At 43.4% G+C, this 17,482-nt stretch overlaps 1 protein-coding gene across 1 annotated transcript; it reads left to right on the top strand.

The window, feature by feature from the left end:
• Positions 1–2,485: 2,485 nt before the first annotated feature.
• Positions 2,486–16,601, top strand: etnk2 (ethanolamine kinase 2). The gene is made up of 10 exons (XM_080001608.1): positions 2,486–2,503; positions 2,612–2,775; positions 7,835–7,972; positions 8,333–8,454; positions 8,717–8,857; positions 10,979–11,121; positions 13,283–13,366; positions 13,892–14,052; positions 14,154–14,227; positions 16,043–16,601. Exons 2-10 carry the CDS (start codon positions 2,629–2,631, stop codon positions 16,113–16,115), a joined length of 1,083 nt encoding a protein of 360 aa, XP_079857734.1. The 5' UTR covers positions 2,486–2,503; positions 2,612–2,628; the 3' UTR covers positions 16,116–16,601.
• The last annotated feature ends 881 nt before the right edge of the window (positions 16,602–17,482 follow it).

The raw sequence follows: 17,482 nt of genomic DNA, 5'->3' as shown, positions 1-17,482 counted from the left end.
ATGTACACGCACGCACGCACGCACGCACACACACACATTCACATACACGCACAGTAAGTGTAGTAATGGTGCATACACACTAAAAGACAATCAATTATCCTGTTACATTCTCAGAGATCGCTGAAGAGCCTGGTTAAATGTTAGGGGAAGCAAACTGGGCATGTGCATACAGGTACGGGCAGAAGCTCCAAGCTGCAGGAGGGACGTTGCCTAGGTTATGTGTCTGCGATCCCAAAGGAATTACAAATGTTGGGTGCGGCAACGCCTGGTGTGGAAAGCCCACTTCCCAACCATTACTATAAATACACTTCTCCTATTACTCCTTGTGATGGCTTCTACTGGTGCTTGTACTACTGGTGTTAATTTTTTTTTATAGATAGTCATGCTCACTTTCTGGCTCATTTTACAACATACTTAAAACACTCCTCTACATCCCTTGTCAACTCCAATTTTGTCAGTATAGTGTCTTCTTCGTATCCATGTTTTGTTCTAACTTTTTAAATATGATACGGGCCTGGGTAGGGATGATGTTCTTTTTAGATGACAATGATATTTTCTGGCTATTTAGATCTTTTTTTTTTATTGTGGATATTTATTGTTGACCATCAACTATTGTGGATTGTAATGTCTATGCGTATTGCTTATTGTTTATTTCTGTTGTTAAATCTGCACTGTCCAATGTTCTTTGGGACCATTTTAGGTTTCCTTTGGGTATTCAAATCAATTTGTTATGGATTTCATAATATAGTTTGGTTTTGTCTGACATATTGTAGAAAATAAATTTCATTAATTTAAACATAAACATACTATGTCAAAAAGTATTGAGAACACAATGAATTTTTCCCCCAGTATGATTGAATATGAAATACAAAATATTTTAAAATAATTCAAATAAAATATAAAATATTTGTATGAAATACTGTATGTGGCTGTATTCAATTTGACTACCAAAATTGTCTCAGGCTGATAACATCATGCCACCCAGCGAAAATAATTTCAGGCTGAAAACATACTGCCACCCATGGACAACTAAGCATTTTGGCGGGATTTGTTCCATTTTTATCAGATATTCAGCATTAAATGTTAGAATATTATATGTATTTTTAATAAATAAATAGTTAATTTTTTTTAAACAAAATATATAGCGTACATGAGTTTCTCTAAAAGCGCTTAAAATATATAAATAATAATAAATAAAACATTAATAATAATAATGACAATGCCCGTAATAATAATAAACAGATTAAATATATATATATATATATATATATATATATATATGTGTGTGTGTGTGTGTGTGTGCGTGTGTGTGTGTGTGTGTGTGTGTGTATACAAACATACAATTATTTTGTGTAATGGTGCGTTCATTCTGAGTTCGGACTTGGAAAAGTGTAAACGAACGTCCAACTAAGTGGGAATTTCCCGAGATAATATCTGACGTTACAGTCACGTTGACATCACAGACCGTTAACGGTGAACAAAGTTCCCTTCGCATTGGTATTTATTTGAAAAACACGTCTTCACTTAATTTTTCACGTCATAGTTTATATAACATATTGTTTTACATATACATGCAGCTTGCAGCATTGGGCAAAAACGCATTTCCTACCGACATCCATTCTATCCCATTCGTCCACTCGCGTTGAGCGAACAGAAGCAGTGAAAGGCTCGAGTGGGGACGACCACTCGACGCCCAAACCGCGTCTTCGGCTTTTGCTGCTGAAATAGTGTCGTCAGGCTGATAACATACTGCAACCCCTTGGCTGAGAGTGGCATCACAGCCTCAACGATTAAACCGTTTGGACTCGATTTGAGGTACTCGATATAATCAGATCCTCAGCATTAAATTGTGTTTTTAATATTATTATTATTATTATTATTATTATTATTATTATTATTATTATTATTATTATTATTATATTCGCATTTATTATACAATATTACACTGTATTATATTCTACAATAGCATAGACTGGCAATTTTGTCTATTTCTTTTATTATTTTATGTTTATTGCATATGGCCATTTTTTTTTTTATTACTATATTATAATTGCCTATTATGAAATGTGTGCTGCTGTAACGCCTCAATTCCCCCCTGGGGGTTATTATTATTATTATGATTATTATTATTATGATTATTATTATTATGATTATATATTTACAATCATAATAATAATTTCAAGCTGACCCAGACGACAACGTTTTAATTCCAGAAACTCGGGGAAGCTCGGATCTGCCAGGGCCGGTTCGGGAGCGGTGGGTCAGTGTGTTCGTCAGTCTGAGCGTCGCGTCTCCGCCGTACAATCGGATGATTCTGGGGGGGGGCGGAGCTTCGTTTTCTGACTGAGCCCCGCTCAAGAAACCCGGCGGCGACCAGCCTCCGCACACCGGCACACTCCTCCCCGCATCTCCAGCCAACCTACCTCTCCACACTCACAACTTAAACCCACAGAAAACCCTCCCCAGCGACGCGAATGCCATCGAAGCACAAGATATAAACTGGGTATACTTGTTTTTATTGTTTGTTTGCTTGTCTTTTTATTTTTTATTATTATTTTTTACCGCTGAGAACCCTTCGCATGCACCGAGTTTTCTTGCCGCACCCACGTAGAAATTCGAGACAGCGGGATGGAGACGGAGATACATGTGCCCGTCGGCTCGCCGGTCATTAAGAAATTCCCCATTTTCGTGGACGAGCACAACGTGACGGAGGGGGCGATGCGGCTCGTCAAGAAGCTGCGACCGGCGTGGGACATGAACCGTGTCAAAACCAAGGTAGGTGCATACCGTGCTAGCTGCCGTGCTAAAGGCTAAAGGCTTGGCAGACCGGCAGCGTCTCTCGTTGTGGAGAGCTAAGCTAGCGCTAGGCCCCTAAGGGGCAGTAGAAATTGGTCCACCGTTCAGGCTACGTCAAGCCCTCCAAATACCTGGCTGTTGTTGTTTTTGTGGCGTAAGCATCAACTAGAAAAATAGGCTCAAGCTGTTGGTAAGCCAGTTAAAGTCAATAATAAAATAACAACACTAAAAATAGAGAAAAATATATACTATATACCAAAAAGCATTTTGAAATTGTGGCAATGGACCTAAAATGACAAAACAACACAAACAAATGGAACACTTGCCATTAAGCGCCTGTATCAACAATTCATACTCTGTACAAAATTAGAAATTGTGCAAGTCTGCATACATATACGTTAAGAAATTCCGCAAAAGAGAACTATTTGCTGCAAAACCAACGATTTCTATACATTACATTATATCTCTTCGTATTAGGGAGATATTTATTAGGCTTGCTGCACAGGAGCCAGACATTCAGGGGACAGCTGGTGCTGATGGAGCTCCATTGACAAACTTAATCATATTTACTCTGTTGCTGTGGAAAGCCGGTCTAGGTGGTTTGTGTGTGTTTTGAAACCTTGCTCACGACAAGGATCTTAACTCTATTAAGCTCATTCAGTCAGTGGTTTTTTTTTTTTTGGTTTTTTTTTCCCCACACTGGAGAGACTCATGAGTCCTGGTTGTTACTATGGGGTGCAAGTATTCGCCAGTTCAGAATGATTTTGTTGCTTGCCAGCTTGCCACTTAATTGATTTGTAGAGATGTGAAACAATTTTTCCTTATGCACCATTAGTTGTGGAGCACAAATGAGTCCAAACATAGTCTCTTACAGATCTAACCACCCAGTTGTTTTGCCTTAGCACGGGATGTAAATAATAGGCATTTTTTGATGACAACCACAATGATTGTTTTGTGTGTATCTGTCAGTGAAACACCAGGCATGTGAAGATCATTTGTTTGTGGCATAACTAACTTGTTGGACCTGAGTACAAGGGAATATTTGGCATACTAGATAATTGGCTGTGAAGTCCTTTTTTGGTTGATAATGAGTATGCTTGCATATAAATCTACGATAGTGTGGTGTTTATGCTAATGGGTGGAAAAGGCTGGTGTTATGTTTAGCCTACACACCATGAGTCACCACCTCTATAACACCTGCGTCTGTGGGTTTGTGAACAAGCCACATGTAGGGATTCATTAAGTCAGAGAAAGGGGAATGCATAATTGATTCGCACTAAGAGGATCGAGTGACTCATGTTTCTCGACCAGGTCAAACCATTTAATGACGGTTGTGTAATTTGTGATGGCGGCATTCCCTTTAATTCATTGATAACTAGTGGCTCACACTCCGGGTCTTTGAACACTCTCTTACTGAAGATATGTGTTTACATCCCAGTGACTGATCTCCAGTGAGCCCATGCAACACCCACCTACCACGCTGCCCAGACTGCCCTTGTGACTGGAAATGTGACAATGTTTACCTCAGTCCCCGCCAGCCAGACCAGCATGGCTTTTCTCAATGGCTGCCAGTGCCACCCAAACATGCTTTGTCCTGCTTGGCTTCTTTTGTCAACGCAGGGGCTCGTCTAAACCAATACAGCTGCATGCCTGGTCTTTACTCACAAACAAGGACACAGGTGTGGGGAATGGAAAGGTAGGTGGGCTGAGTGAATAACAAGAGAGTAGACCCAAAACAAGTTCTTTGCGTGAAGATGGGGAGGATGCTGTTTGAGCACACCCTTGTTTTGGTGTGTGTGTGTGTGTGTGTGTGTGTGTGTGTGTGTGTGTGTGTGTGTGTGTGTGTGTGTGTGTGTGTGTGTGTGTGTGTGTGTGTGTGTGTGTGTGTGTGTGTGTGTGTGTGTAAGAGAGCGGTGGGTCAGCGTTGTTGAAAGAAACACCTGGCCCGTCATGCCGACTAGGTAGGAAGAGTTTTCCTGGAAGGCTACACTCTCCAGTTCTCAAACCTCACACCCTACATACAAAGACAGCTTGCCAATGGCAACAAAGCAGACGTCTCTCCTTACAACTTTCTCAGGCTCAAACTGGAACAAATGGCTGAGCCTTTAGCCTAAAGAAGTTGTGTAGTCACAGTGGAACAGTTTCCTCCATAAAAATCAAGCTCCCATTCACTGATGTCCAAAACATTTTGCGGCCATCATGGTCCTGCTGTGACCATTGTATGGCTGAATGTTAACCTATATCTGGCGTTGAAGCTCATTGCTGTCTGTCGGCATATTGATCGCCGGTCTGAGCCGCTCATTGTGTCGCGAGGCAGACAGGATCATCATCAGTCATGTGATACCAAAGGCGCGCAAGGCTTGTGTACAGTTCTGTCATAACAGGGATAGCCTGTATGTGTCCCGTCTTTGTGGTGAGCCATACGTGGATGGGCGATGGAGGCCAGTCAGGGAGACTGGCCACATGCGTGTTGTTATTGTGCTCTGTGTTGTTATTGTGCTCTGTGGAACCAGGAAAGGTAGTCGGCCCGGAACATTACTGTTCAGCCGCCGGAGCGATGCTGGGACTGAGATATTCCATGCCCTGATTTTTTTTTTTCCCCCTAAAGTCTCAGTGTAGAAATGTTGTCAACCTTTGGGAAGATGTTGCAACACATGGCTTCATCTGTTTGAGGTAGATCTAACAGGTTCGTCGTATCTTCACTATATATTACAACATAAAGACCAGAGACTACAGACTAAAGTGTACTTCTCAAGATGTTTCTGGTGTCAGAGAGCTAACAGCTGATTATACGAATACATGAAGATTGCATATCTTCCTATGAATAACATGTCTGGTGGCGATTGTAGGATTGCTGTTTTGATACCCTCAGTTCCTCCTACCATAAATTGTTGATGTGTCCTTGTGCACCACACCTAACTTACTGCCCTAGATGAGATAGTTGGTACTGAGCCAACTGCCAACTGGTTCAGTCACATGCCTGTAAAGCTGTCCAACCAATACTTTCCTACGGATGATTGAGATGTGAGATGCTGCTAGACTTGGACATAAATGTCTGGGCAGAGGAGGGTGCATATGGATTCAAGATGTTTATTTGTCACATACATATACATACTTTCATACATATGCAGTGAAATGTCTGTGCAACATACCCGGAAATTATGCACAATAGTTACTAATGATAATAATAAGATAAAGGTGGATCTGTGAAAAAGTGCCCCATCATATGTGACCCACTGCGTATTTTAGGGTCAGTTGGCTGCTTTTTTTAGCATCAGAATCAGAATCAGAGCTTCCAAACAAGGTGTCACTTGTGCAAATCAAGCAAATATTTTTAAAGTTATGACTTGTTAATGAAAAGGGTGTGGCAAACCGTGTTTCTGAGATAATCACCTTCAAAGTTTTCCCCACACCGGCTTCATTCAGCCAGCTCCCAGAATGCAAATGGGTTTGGCGGACAAACAAAGCCTCATGGGTAATTAACATACTGCTGAATGGGCCAATCACGAACAGCTCAACACACAACAAATTTTGTTTTTAAAAAAGCTTTTATTTAACAGTTAGAATATACAAGTTTTATAAAAGTGGAATTATTTTGGATTTTGAAAGTACAGACAACACAACAAAATGTAGAGTCTATTAATATTATGTGTCTCAGAAAATCTGAAATCTGAAAATCTGTCACCAACCTCAACGGACCACATCATGTCATCAACTTCTTCCGCTGTAACAACAACGGACGTATCGTCGGTCTCCTCCGGTGGTTCTTGAAAATATTCATTGCCATCGTCACATTAATTTTGAAATCCGCTGTTTGAAATGTTCTCCAAGTCCGGAGTAATATCAGATTCAGCAGCGCTGTGGTTCTTCACGCCGCTGTCGGAGAACTGACTATCATTGTGGAAAATGAAATCCAGTACACACTGCTAACACTGACTTGGATCTATCGCACTGGTAAGATTAAGGTCCGACATATGATTCAGAGCTTCCACCACCCGCTTTGCGTAATCCATAACGATACGGAGAAGAAAGTTTTCACAGTCAAGTGAGACCGAAACACCCTCTGCTGCACTTTAACTGTCTGTCGATGGAAGAGACGTAGGTGCGTGACGTGAAGGGTTTTTCTTCTTCGCTGTTTCTCCATGTGTGTAAGAGTAGTACGATTTAAAGGTTGAATTCTATCAAAACGGTTTCACATTGTGACTTCACATCACATGGAATTTGGATGAATGATCTTCACCTGGACGCTAGTTTTATAGGAAACGATCAATCGGCGTTATTCAGCACTGTTCCGCGTCCCAGCAAGTGAACTGCGTTTCCCCATGTAATCTAACGGGAATATTTAACTCCACGGTTTAACATTTTTCTACTATTTATAAATCAAACTCGGTTTTGAAAATACACAAAGGAACACGAATCTGGAAAAATATAAATTTTCTTCCTTTCAACTTATTTGGCTGCTTCTGGTAATTTTAGAAATGCACGAGATGGCGGCTTTTGCTGTGGTGTGTCACATATTTCTGTGGTAAGTGAGAGGTTGTGCATGTTTTCGCGTGACACATTTCCCTGTCTCATGGTCATCTGGTACCACATTGTTGATTCTGAAAGAGGAGAAAAAAAATCTGACAGGAAACAAACATTATTTCCCAGACTCAACGGAGATAGGAGTCCTGAAATGGGGTTTTTGTCATTGCATTTCCTGAAACCCTTACCATAACCGCGACCTTACTGTGGACTGCAGAATTAGCCCTAATCTCTAGAAATGTAAAAAATATCTTATCGTGCAATATCACGCCGTGCAAAACTATCAATCCCAGGGCACAATGTTATGAAAATAGGCAGGTTCATTCTCCTCATTAAAGTGTGTTCTGACTGAGCAGGTACTGTTGGGCAGTCAGTCACTGTCCAGATTTTTCCCAGCTGCAATGTCCAAGTGCTGGGCCACTGTAAAGTCAAAAGTACTGGCTTGGCGTAAAATTACATATTGCTGGTCACAGCTCATCCTGAATGGGGTGCTTTGTTTTATTCCATTTCCTAGCTGTTCACTGATGGCACAACTAACAAGCTAGTGGGCTGCTACACTGAGGACAGCCCAGAGGATGTGGTCCTGGTCCGCGTGTACGGGAACAAGACTGAGCTGATTGTTGATCGAGACAACGAGCTCAAGAGCTTCCAGGTAACTGGCTCCTTCCTGTCCATGCCAGCTCCTGCCATATTGCTAGAAGCTTAAGAAATGGTTTCCCTTCAGTTAACTTAGTCCAACTGTGTGTGTATTAAATCTGTCACAGAATAATGTATCTGTAATCTCTTCAGACTACACCTACTTGCACTGACTGTGTACCTCATGATCTCTTTCCCCTTTACCTTGTAACTTTCTTGTTTTAAAAGAAAATCTCTCACTCCACTAATGCTGCTTGTTCCTAGACAAGGTTTAGCTGTGACCGATACAGTGATTTGATACTATGGCAAAATGTACTTATTGTGTCGCCTTGGACAAAAGCCTAATGACGTAATGTCATATGTACATCCCCTATAGGTGCTGCACGCTAACGGTTGCGCCCCACGCCTCTACTGCACCTTTCAGAACGGCATCTGCTATGAGTTTATGCAAGGGGACGCCCTGGGCACACAGGACGTCAGGGACCCCACACTTCTGAGGTTTGGCACAATACCACACGTCAGTATTGATGGAGTTTTCGACGGTCTGATGTCTCACCCCCTTTCCCATGCACTTTGTGTCAGTAATCTAAATTTGATTAAATAGCCATGGTCTCCTTCTCATCTGTGGTTAATTTCAATGGGAAGCTTTTGCAGTCCGCAATGTACCAGTAACAATAACCTTAATTATTCTTCAGCTAACTCCTGGGAATGTAAAAAATGTAAAAAAAAAAAAAAACCTCCTCTGTGTCTCTCTTCTTAGGCTGATTGCCAGGGAGATGGCACGCATCCACGCAATCCATGCCCACAATGGCTGCATCCCCAAACCCAACCTTTGGATCAAGATGCGCAGATATTTCTCCCTGGTGGCCACCGAGTTCACAGAGCAGGCCTCCAACATCAGGTGGGTGTGAGTTGCCTAGGTCTGGTGGTGTTTTCTTTTTTACTGCCGACCTATCTAATCACCTATGTAAGGACATCTAACATTTATTAATATGTTGTGATGACCACAAACAAACAGGAAAAGCCTTTACCATTCAGTAAAACCGATCGATCTGAATGGTGCTTTCTATCGCCAAATGGACCTACTCAAAGTTTAGTACAAGTTATGTAACTCTGGTCGTGGTAAATCCCTATCCTGCAGCATAGTGAACTGTGTTATTACATATTATTCAAGGCCACCTCAAGCCGATTTAAACTTTCCACAATGTATTTTCTAAACGCAAAATGTGGGTGTGGTTAGTAATAGAACATCTTCAGCAACAGTATGAAAACCAGTAATAAACAATTGGCATCAATAATGGAGAGTGAAAGGTAACAAAGTGACCACTCAAAACAAAGTTTTGATGCAGAAGATTCTTCAATATAAATGGCTAGCAGACTCATGCAATAGAGTTATCATCTAAAAACTCTTTTAGTTCAGTCTCAAAAAACAACTATCTGCCTTTTGCAGTGGGAAATTCCATAGAAAAATAAGTGAAGTGGCCTTTACTTTTTCACCAGAAGTTGTAAGAATTAATAGAATTATAGAAATAATAAAAGCCTCCTTGGAAAGGCCAGGATGCAACCAGAGAGCGTTTAGTTCTTGAGGTCATTCTGGGGCATCAAAGCTGACCAAGGGGGTTCTTAACATTCAAGCAAAAGCACTCCCTGGAGTTTTTACCCACTCTAATCCAGACGGAATGGACAAAGAGCAGCAATGCATTTTATTAAAGACGAGACAAGAAATGACGAAACAAGATTCGGCCAGATGGAGTCGATGGGCCACATTACAGCCCGGCTGGCTGCCTGACTACGGCAAATTTTACTGCCTGGATACATTTGATAGTTGCTATGTTAAGTCCAGCAGGAGCCTTATGTAACTGTATCCATAATAGCAATTTGGATTAGGGAGGCTGAGGTATGCGACGCGCCGGCAGATGTTTGCATAGCTCCGTGTATCAGGTCACCTCGCTCAGCACCCCGGTAACGCAGAATGTCTGCCCCCCCCACGCCCACCACTCCACATGGCTCTCACCCAGACCGAGGGGCTTTTAGTCCCCTCTCAATACAGAACTCGGCCTTCTCTTTCTGGAATGTACAACGACCTTCTTGACATTACTATCAGTATTTTCAGTGCGTCCGCTGGTCGCTTAATATCTTGTTTCATGGAGCTGCTTGTAGAACAGCTGGGGATAGCGAGTTGGAATTGAGGTGGCTGTTGGAGGAGCGATAGCGAGGCTGTAATGAGTAAATCAGCAGGGAGAGTGTGGGAAGCCTGGTGGAATATTTAACCCCAGCCCCAGCCTCATCTCCCTGTCTCTCATCTTCTCTCATCAGGCCGACAGCAGATTAGCCTCATAAGCCCATTACCTTCAGGAAAAGGGGTCTCTGCCCTGTGGGACGCCCTGATTGGCTGAGACAGCTCCCTGCCTCGGAGACTTAAGCCTGGTTTATGCTTGCCGCCAGCGAGAGGCAGCGCGCGCCACAAATTACGTCATCTGGCGCCATGGTGCGTTGGACCTCCTAGATTTTGTGATTTGACTTGACTTGACTTGTAACGGACAATGCGTCAACTATAAACAGCCAGCACTCTGCACGGGAGGGTGTGCACTGTCCGCAAAGGACCCCGCGCAAAAGTATAACCAGACATGTAACCCAGCTGCCGACTGCACTGCTGAATCTGTGTTTTCAGCTTGTTCACCAGAGGGGACAGTTGAGTTACCCCTTAACTTGAGTCCCCTGTTGGGACATGGTACCGCTGCCCGTGCATGTCAGGCTCTGTTGTTTTCAGGTCCCTCCTGTGGCCAGTTCCAGCACAGCTATTGAGGCATAACCGCTTGCTGTAGCCAGCGTGTCTTTCTTCCAACAATGTACATGTAGAAAGAACTGCTGTTGTGTTTACATACAGCCAACTTGGTTGTCACAACAGTCCAAACTGGTTTTCTGATTCAGAGAGCTGTGTATGGGTGTTTCATGTCTAAATTAGCCATGTTTTTCACCTTCTCTCTCTTTTTCTGTCTCACTCTCTTTCCACATGCCCCAGGATCCAGCGGGAGGTGCCCAGCAAAGCGGTGTTGGAGCAGGAGATGTCCTGGATGAAGGAGCACCTCTCCACCCTGGGCTCCCCCGTGGTGCTCTGCCACAACGACCTGCTCTGCAAAAACATCATCCACAATAGCAAGGAGGGTAAGCTGGCCTGTCCCTGAACGATCAACCCCCACCCCGGTCAGAGTGGAAAGCTTTATTTATATCTTAAGGGAAAGTGACCAGGGATGCAGGCCGTGGGGGATAGCATAGGGTGTAAAAGTGTATAAAAGGCAGCGTCCAAACACCAAAACCTTTACCACTACAGATTAAGTAAGTTAATAAGCAGAACCAGTCTAAATTACAGAAAGGACTAGAATAACGGCTCTTCAGGTGACAACAATGTTTGATTGAACAAAAGATGAATGAATATATAGTTGAAACGGCTCCTAAATCTGCCCTGGTGGTTTTCATGCACGCAATCTATATAACATCAACGTTCTTGTTCTCACAGTCTGTCAGTATTCACTACCCTAGCGTTGGCAATGGCCACGCCCCCTTACCATGAAATAACACAGGTCCTCGCTTATTGACCAATTCACTCAACGACCGGGTCCTAGGAATGGAACTCGGTCGTTAAGTGAGGAGTACCTGTAATGTCAAATTTTGAAATGTGACCCTAAAGTACGCGGTGGGTCACATATTAGGGCTAGACAATATGGCCAAAAATGTTATTACAATATGTTCCTTTATATATTAAACAATGAATAAATAAAATATTAAATATGTAAACAAAAAATATCTAAATATGAGTAATGTGTGTGTGTGTGTGTGTGTGTGTGTGTGTGTGTGTGTGTGTGTGTGTGTGTGTGTGTGTGTGTGTGTGTGTGTGTGTGTGTGTGTGTGTGTGTGTGTGTGTGTGTGTGTGTGTGTGTTAGTTTCGCCTGACACACACCACCCAACTGGTGTTTTCAGGGCATGTCTTGACAAGGACAACTCTTAGAGTAAAAGCGCTTAGCTTCGATGCTAGTTGGTTCGGTCGTGCTTCAGGCGTGGGTAGAGTTACTCAGATGGGGTGCCGTTCTAATTAGAATGAAACGAAAAAACGCAAATGTTTTCTGAAACATACAGCTCACAATAAACTGACTGAGTTGTCTTATTTCACAGTTTGTGTGTTAGTAGGCCCATCAGAGACCCAAGTGTAAATGCACATGCACTGAAAAAGTGAGTTTTGCATAAAAGTCTCCTATACATAAATAATCTTGCCATCCCTTAAAATAAAGAATTGTTCTTATTGGAGAAATATAAAATGACGTGATCCTCGTTTTATCGATAGTTTAAGGGAGAATTTTAAATGAAAATAAAAGCCTTATCATGAACAATACCCAGTGGTCCAGGCATTTTCCAAGGATGAGCGCGATTGAGAGCGTATCTTCCCTCCTATTGCTATCGCCGGACACCCAGCGCTGCTCATTTGCATTAAAGTTGAATTCTGCTCAACTTTCCTTGTTGCCGTGAAGCCCTCAGCTCGTCGCTCCGCCCCCTGCAACTGGATGAAGCAGAGCTCCATTTGAAATGCATTGCAGCCTGTTGCTTTGCAGCGCATGTATGCCGGCCTTGTGACTCTACCATAAGTTATATTTCTGGAGAGGTGCATGTGAACTACGGCAGCAGCCTCTGCAGGCTACGCTGGTGACATAGAGACCTACAGTGTACCTACTGCGGCTATTGATGGCTACCTTGAAAGCAGCCTTAAGTATTCCTGTGTTTGCTTTGCACCTCGCCGGGAGTGATGGAACAGTAGAGCCCGGACGCCCAAACTATGCTAAATAATTGAAGATCATTTCAAATTTTTGCACTGTATTATCCATAAACCTGAAATCAATACATGAATTTGCCAGATGCAAACAGCGAAACAACAGATAACACTTAAATCTGTAACTGCAGTCATCAGTGTGTGCTATAATTCTGTCAGGTGTATTTATGGGCAGCCATAATGTTTTTAACGGTTGTGCATTTCGGCCAGCGTTAATGCAGCTTGTTTAAACTGTAATGCACGCAGGCTTGATCTAATTCTAAACCAGCTGAACTCACTAATAAGTCAACTTTCAACCAGAGGCTAGTTGATTAGCCTGAGACAGCTAGGTAATTCATTAAATCGGCTGCCTATGACGATGGTCTTTAAAAGCAGCTTGAGTTCTCGCTGGCCGACTATCAAATCCCACTGTGACCTCCTCTCCATAGAACTGATATCAACATGAATAGAAAGTCTCCCCTTTTGTGTTTGAATAATCGGACTCCCCTTAATCTGACTACTCCCCAGGCCATGTCCGCTTCATAGACTACGAGTACTCCAGCTACAACTACCAGGCCTTTGACATTGGGAACCATTTCAACGAGTTTGCAGGTGTGTGGGACACTTGATTGTTTTCAGAAATTGTGTCTAACTTGAAGCTGCTATAAAGGTCAACTCAATGCAACTGCGTCACATTACATTGGTGCCTGATAGGGTATAAGTATTTTTACGACTAGGTAAGTGTAGCAGTGGACTTGATATTATCATTGGTATCTTCATTTACCAAGCCTTGACATTTTTCCAACCACTGCATAGTCAACGTTGTTGCGTGAAGGGTGTTGGAAAGCAGAATCACAGAACGTGGTTCATCTGTCCGAGAGGATTCATTGTTGTCATTAAATCTTTCTTTGACCACAGTTTGATTCGCTTTCACCTTTTATTTCGTGTGCACGGTTTCAAGAGGCGTGTGCGGGCATTCTGGGAATTACTGGAATCCATCTTCACTGTGTGTGTGTGTGTGTGTGTGTGTGTGTGTGTGTGTGTGTGTGTGTGTGTGTGTGTGTGTGTGTGTGTGTGTGTGTGTGTGTGTGTGTGTGTGTGTGTGTGTGTGTGTGTGTGTGTGTGTGTGTGTGTTAGGTATGAGCGAGCTGGACTACGGGTTGTACCCGAACCGTGAGATGCAGCTGGAGTGGCTGCGTGTTTACCTGCAGGCCTACAAGCTCTTCACCAAGAACACAGAGGAGGTCAGTCAGCGCGAGCTGGAGACCCTCTACGTCCAGGTCAACAAGTTTGCCCTGGTGAGCATCCACCACAAACACACACACATTGGTATTTCCGCGTAGTGTCCTGTGCTGTTGCGATAACCCTTATCTGATCTAATCTCTTTGCTTTCATAAAGGCTTCTCACTTCTTCTGGGGCTTTTGGGCTCTCATCCAGGCCAAGTACTCCTCCATCGACTTTGACTTCCTCGGGTGAGTTGCTGCGTGCATCGTAGCGGCGTGGGCTGTTATCATAAGTGGACCGGTCGACGTGAATGTTTGTCGCCGCTATGTGTCTGCGTGTCCGCCATATTAGATCTTCTCCACAAAATCGACCGTAACTTGCTTAATTCTGAACCTATTTTCATGAAATTGTGTTTATTAACATGATAAATAGAACATGATACTGGTTACTTATTGGCATTAAATTCAGTTACAGGATTTAATCATATTCTTTTCATTCGCTATGTTCAAAGGAAGAAGGTACAGTTCATGTGTGCCTCATATTGCACTTTAATTTAACAACTGAATATTTTATATATTTTAAGAATTTATTTGAACATTGGACATCTTGAAATGCTGTTTTAATTTAAGACCAAGGGGGGCAAAAATTCCTTGCTTGAAGTGTTTTACAGAATAAATGGAAAGCATTGCTCCATTTTATTTCTTTCTTTCTTTCTTTTTCTTTTCTGATCCGTCCGGTGCACCCCTATTTTTGAGGACATTCAACTTTTAAACACTTTGGGGTGAATTCACAAAAGGATTGCCCATCTTTTGCGGCCACTGAACCTAAGTAAAGCAAATAAAACAAAAAGAAGCCGTGTAATTCTCAATGTACCAGCAAAGAGTGAAATGCACCCCTCACTGAGCTGCCAAGCAAATTGTGTCTCTCTGCTCCAGTGCTTTTTGCACGTATTTCAATTAGGTATTATGCATACATTTGCTGCAAAATTGGCCCCTTTTTATGCAAATGAGCCTCATTGCAAAAAAAAAAAGTCAAACACCAGCACTAAAGTTTGCATCTTCAGAGAGTTGGCGGTAACTGAGGCACATTTATAAGGGGTGTCAGGCCCACACTTTCCAGTGATGATGGCAGCAGAGATTGTAGCCAGGCCAAGGCATCGCCATGCCTGGCGTGCTTGTGATTGGATATTTCGAAGGAGAATATAATTGTTTGATTTAGCTGAGACTGAAATCATTCGCTTCGCCGCGCGATCAGAGCGATATCCAGTCCGTTGCTTCAAACAAAGCATATAAAAAGTGTTTTTATTATAGATGTATTTATTTCCTCTGTTTCTTATTTGGAATAAAACAAAAACAGCCCACTGTGTAACGGGGAGACTTTCTCAGTCATAGTTCAAGACCATGGACAGCTCCGCTCAAGTCTCCCTGTTACATACGGGACTTTTTTTGTTTCTTTCAATTAGGAAACTGAGGAAATAAATGCAAAACCATTGTTTTGTATCAGGAGAGACCCGGAACAGAGATCAGAAATACCGGAAGTATTTAAGCGGGAGAGAAGGGTGAAATACCGGAGAATCCCAGGAAAAACAGGAGGGTTGACAGGTATAACATGGATACTTGCAATCAGATGCAAAACAAGGGCAAATTGCATTCAGCCGCAAAGCTTTATGGCTGTGTTTGTGCTGTGAGGTCATTACTGCAATATCTTCTGTGAATCAGACCTTTCAATCTGACATTTTTTCGGATCCATTCATCGTTCTGTCAGCAGCCGCAATCCGTTCTTTGTGAATTTTCCCCATTGAGTATTGTTTAGGAATTGGCTTCACTGAGACTAAATGAAACTGTCGACACAACATGACACAGAGACACCGTGTCTTTGTGTACTGGAGCTGGTAGCACAGGAAGATATCTGGACGTATATCAGGAATATTTCTTGTATGACTTGAGGTTTTAGTGTTTAAACTTGGGCCCTTGAATCCTTGCTGCTATAGTAACGGGGAATTTAAAAAAAACAAGCTCTTACCATTGTATAAACCTTCCTTCCGTCTTGTCGTGTGTTGCCAGGTACGCCGTGCTGCGTTTCGACCAGTACTTCAAGACCAAGCCTGCCGTGATGGCCCTACAGATTCCAGAATGAGGAGTGGGAGGAGTAGCCACGGATGTAGGGAGTCAAGCTGCTCCCCCGGGGGGCAGATCTACTTCTACTGTAGCTGATGAGCTTTAACTGTCAAAAGCTTTGGGGTGGTTGGCATGTTGGGTGGACCAAAGTAGGGCTTAGAGATTTGGGAGCGGTTCATGTGAGTGGACTTCCTGTCAAGGGGCAGAGATGTTTCTAAGGGAGACCCCCCCCCCCCCCCCCTTTACAAGAAGCAAAATGACAAATTTCTACCACGTCTACCAACTTGTATTTCCCAGCTCATCGAGGTGTGTCTGTGTGTCTGTGTGTGTGTGTGTGTGTGTGTGTTTGTTTGTTTTCACCTTTATTTACCGAGGGTTTGTGGAACGTCCGGGAAGCAGCGAGGGGTCTTGAGTTACAAGAATAGCTTGTGGCCTCAGGGGTCTGATGGCGCTTCTTGGCGCTTCAACAAGTGCGTTTCGTTAAAATTGTCGCCCTTGTGCCTCTGTTTATGTCTGGGGAGGGTAGACCAGGCTCCCGCTAAAACCTCCCTGTATGCGTCCGCCAGTTAAGGCCGTTTTCCACCATTTGGCTTTTATGGTCACGACGAGTCGCTCCGCTGAACTTTCCATTCTGAGCAGCAGCACTCGGAAAATTCTGACCTCGGTTACCCCCCCCCACACACACACACACACACACACACACACACACACACACACACACACACACACACACACACACACACACACACACACACACACACACACACACACACAACGCCTCTTCTACAACACCTTGTCCCGCTTAAGAGCCGACACCCAATCATCAAAGCAGCCAGAGCTCTCTAACCACGGCGTTCGAACCGTTTTGTGACACATCCAAAATGTTGTGCTTCGAGAATTGTCCCTTTTTGTCTCTTACAAACTCACTTTTCACTCTGGTTGTTGCAGCCTTTTTTCCCACTCTCTTGTTGTACTTCTTGCGGGGGGCCACCAGAGGGAGACCCCAAGCTCTGACCCTGTGTCCTCCTGCTGCTCTCGCATTACGTGTCGGGCTTAATAATTTACCAGCAGTGCATATCAGTCTCTCGGAACATACGGGACTCGGGGGGGGGGGGGGGGGGGGGGTAAACTGTGGTTTATTGGCCGGAGAGTAACTGGCCTCAAGTTCAATCGAAGTTACGCAAGGTCTTCCAACATACGGGTTGACGGTGCACCAACTCCACCCCCAGGACTCTGGTGGCTTGCTTGACGTGACGCATCCTCTATTTAAGACCAAATCTATGACCTGCGGGGGACCAAATATATGCAGCAAATAAATCGTTAACGCAGGTGCATTTAAGTACTGTATGTGTCATTGGTTTAATGCAGACTTTGCTAGCCCGAGCA

Source organism: Zeus faber (genome assembly GCF_960531495.2).
Source record: "Zeus faber genome assembly, chromosome: 5".
In the NCBI taxonomy this organism is placed as follows: domain Eukaryota; kingdom Metazoa; phylum Chordata; class Actinopteri; order Zeiformes; family Zeidae; genus Zeus; species Zeus faber.
This window is presented reverse-complemented; position numbering and strand designations above follow the sequence as displayed.

Bases quoted from the DNA above. Each gene is read 5' to 3' on its own strand.
- etnk2 (XM_080001608.1), top strand. From the start codon at position 2,629: ATGGAGACGGAGATACATGTGCCCGTCGGCTCGCCGGTCATTAAGAAA. The intron at 8,455-8,716 runs GTTTGGCACAAT...CTCTCTTCTTAG, and splicing joins AGGGACCCCACACTTCTGAG to GCTGATTGCCAGGGAGATGG. The intron at 13,367-13,891 runs GTGTGTGGGACA...TGTGTGTGTTAG, and splicing joins CCATTTCAACGAGTTTGCAG to GTATGAGCGAGCTGGACTAC.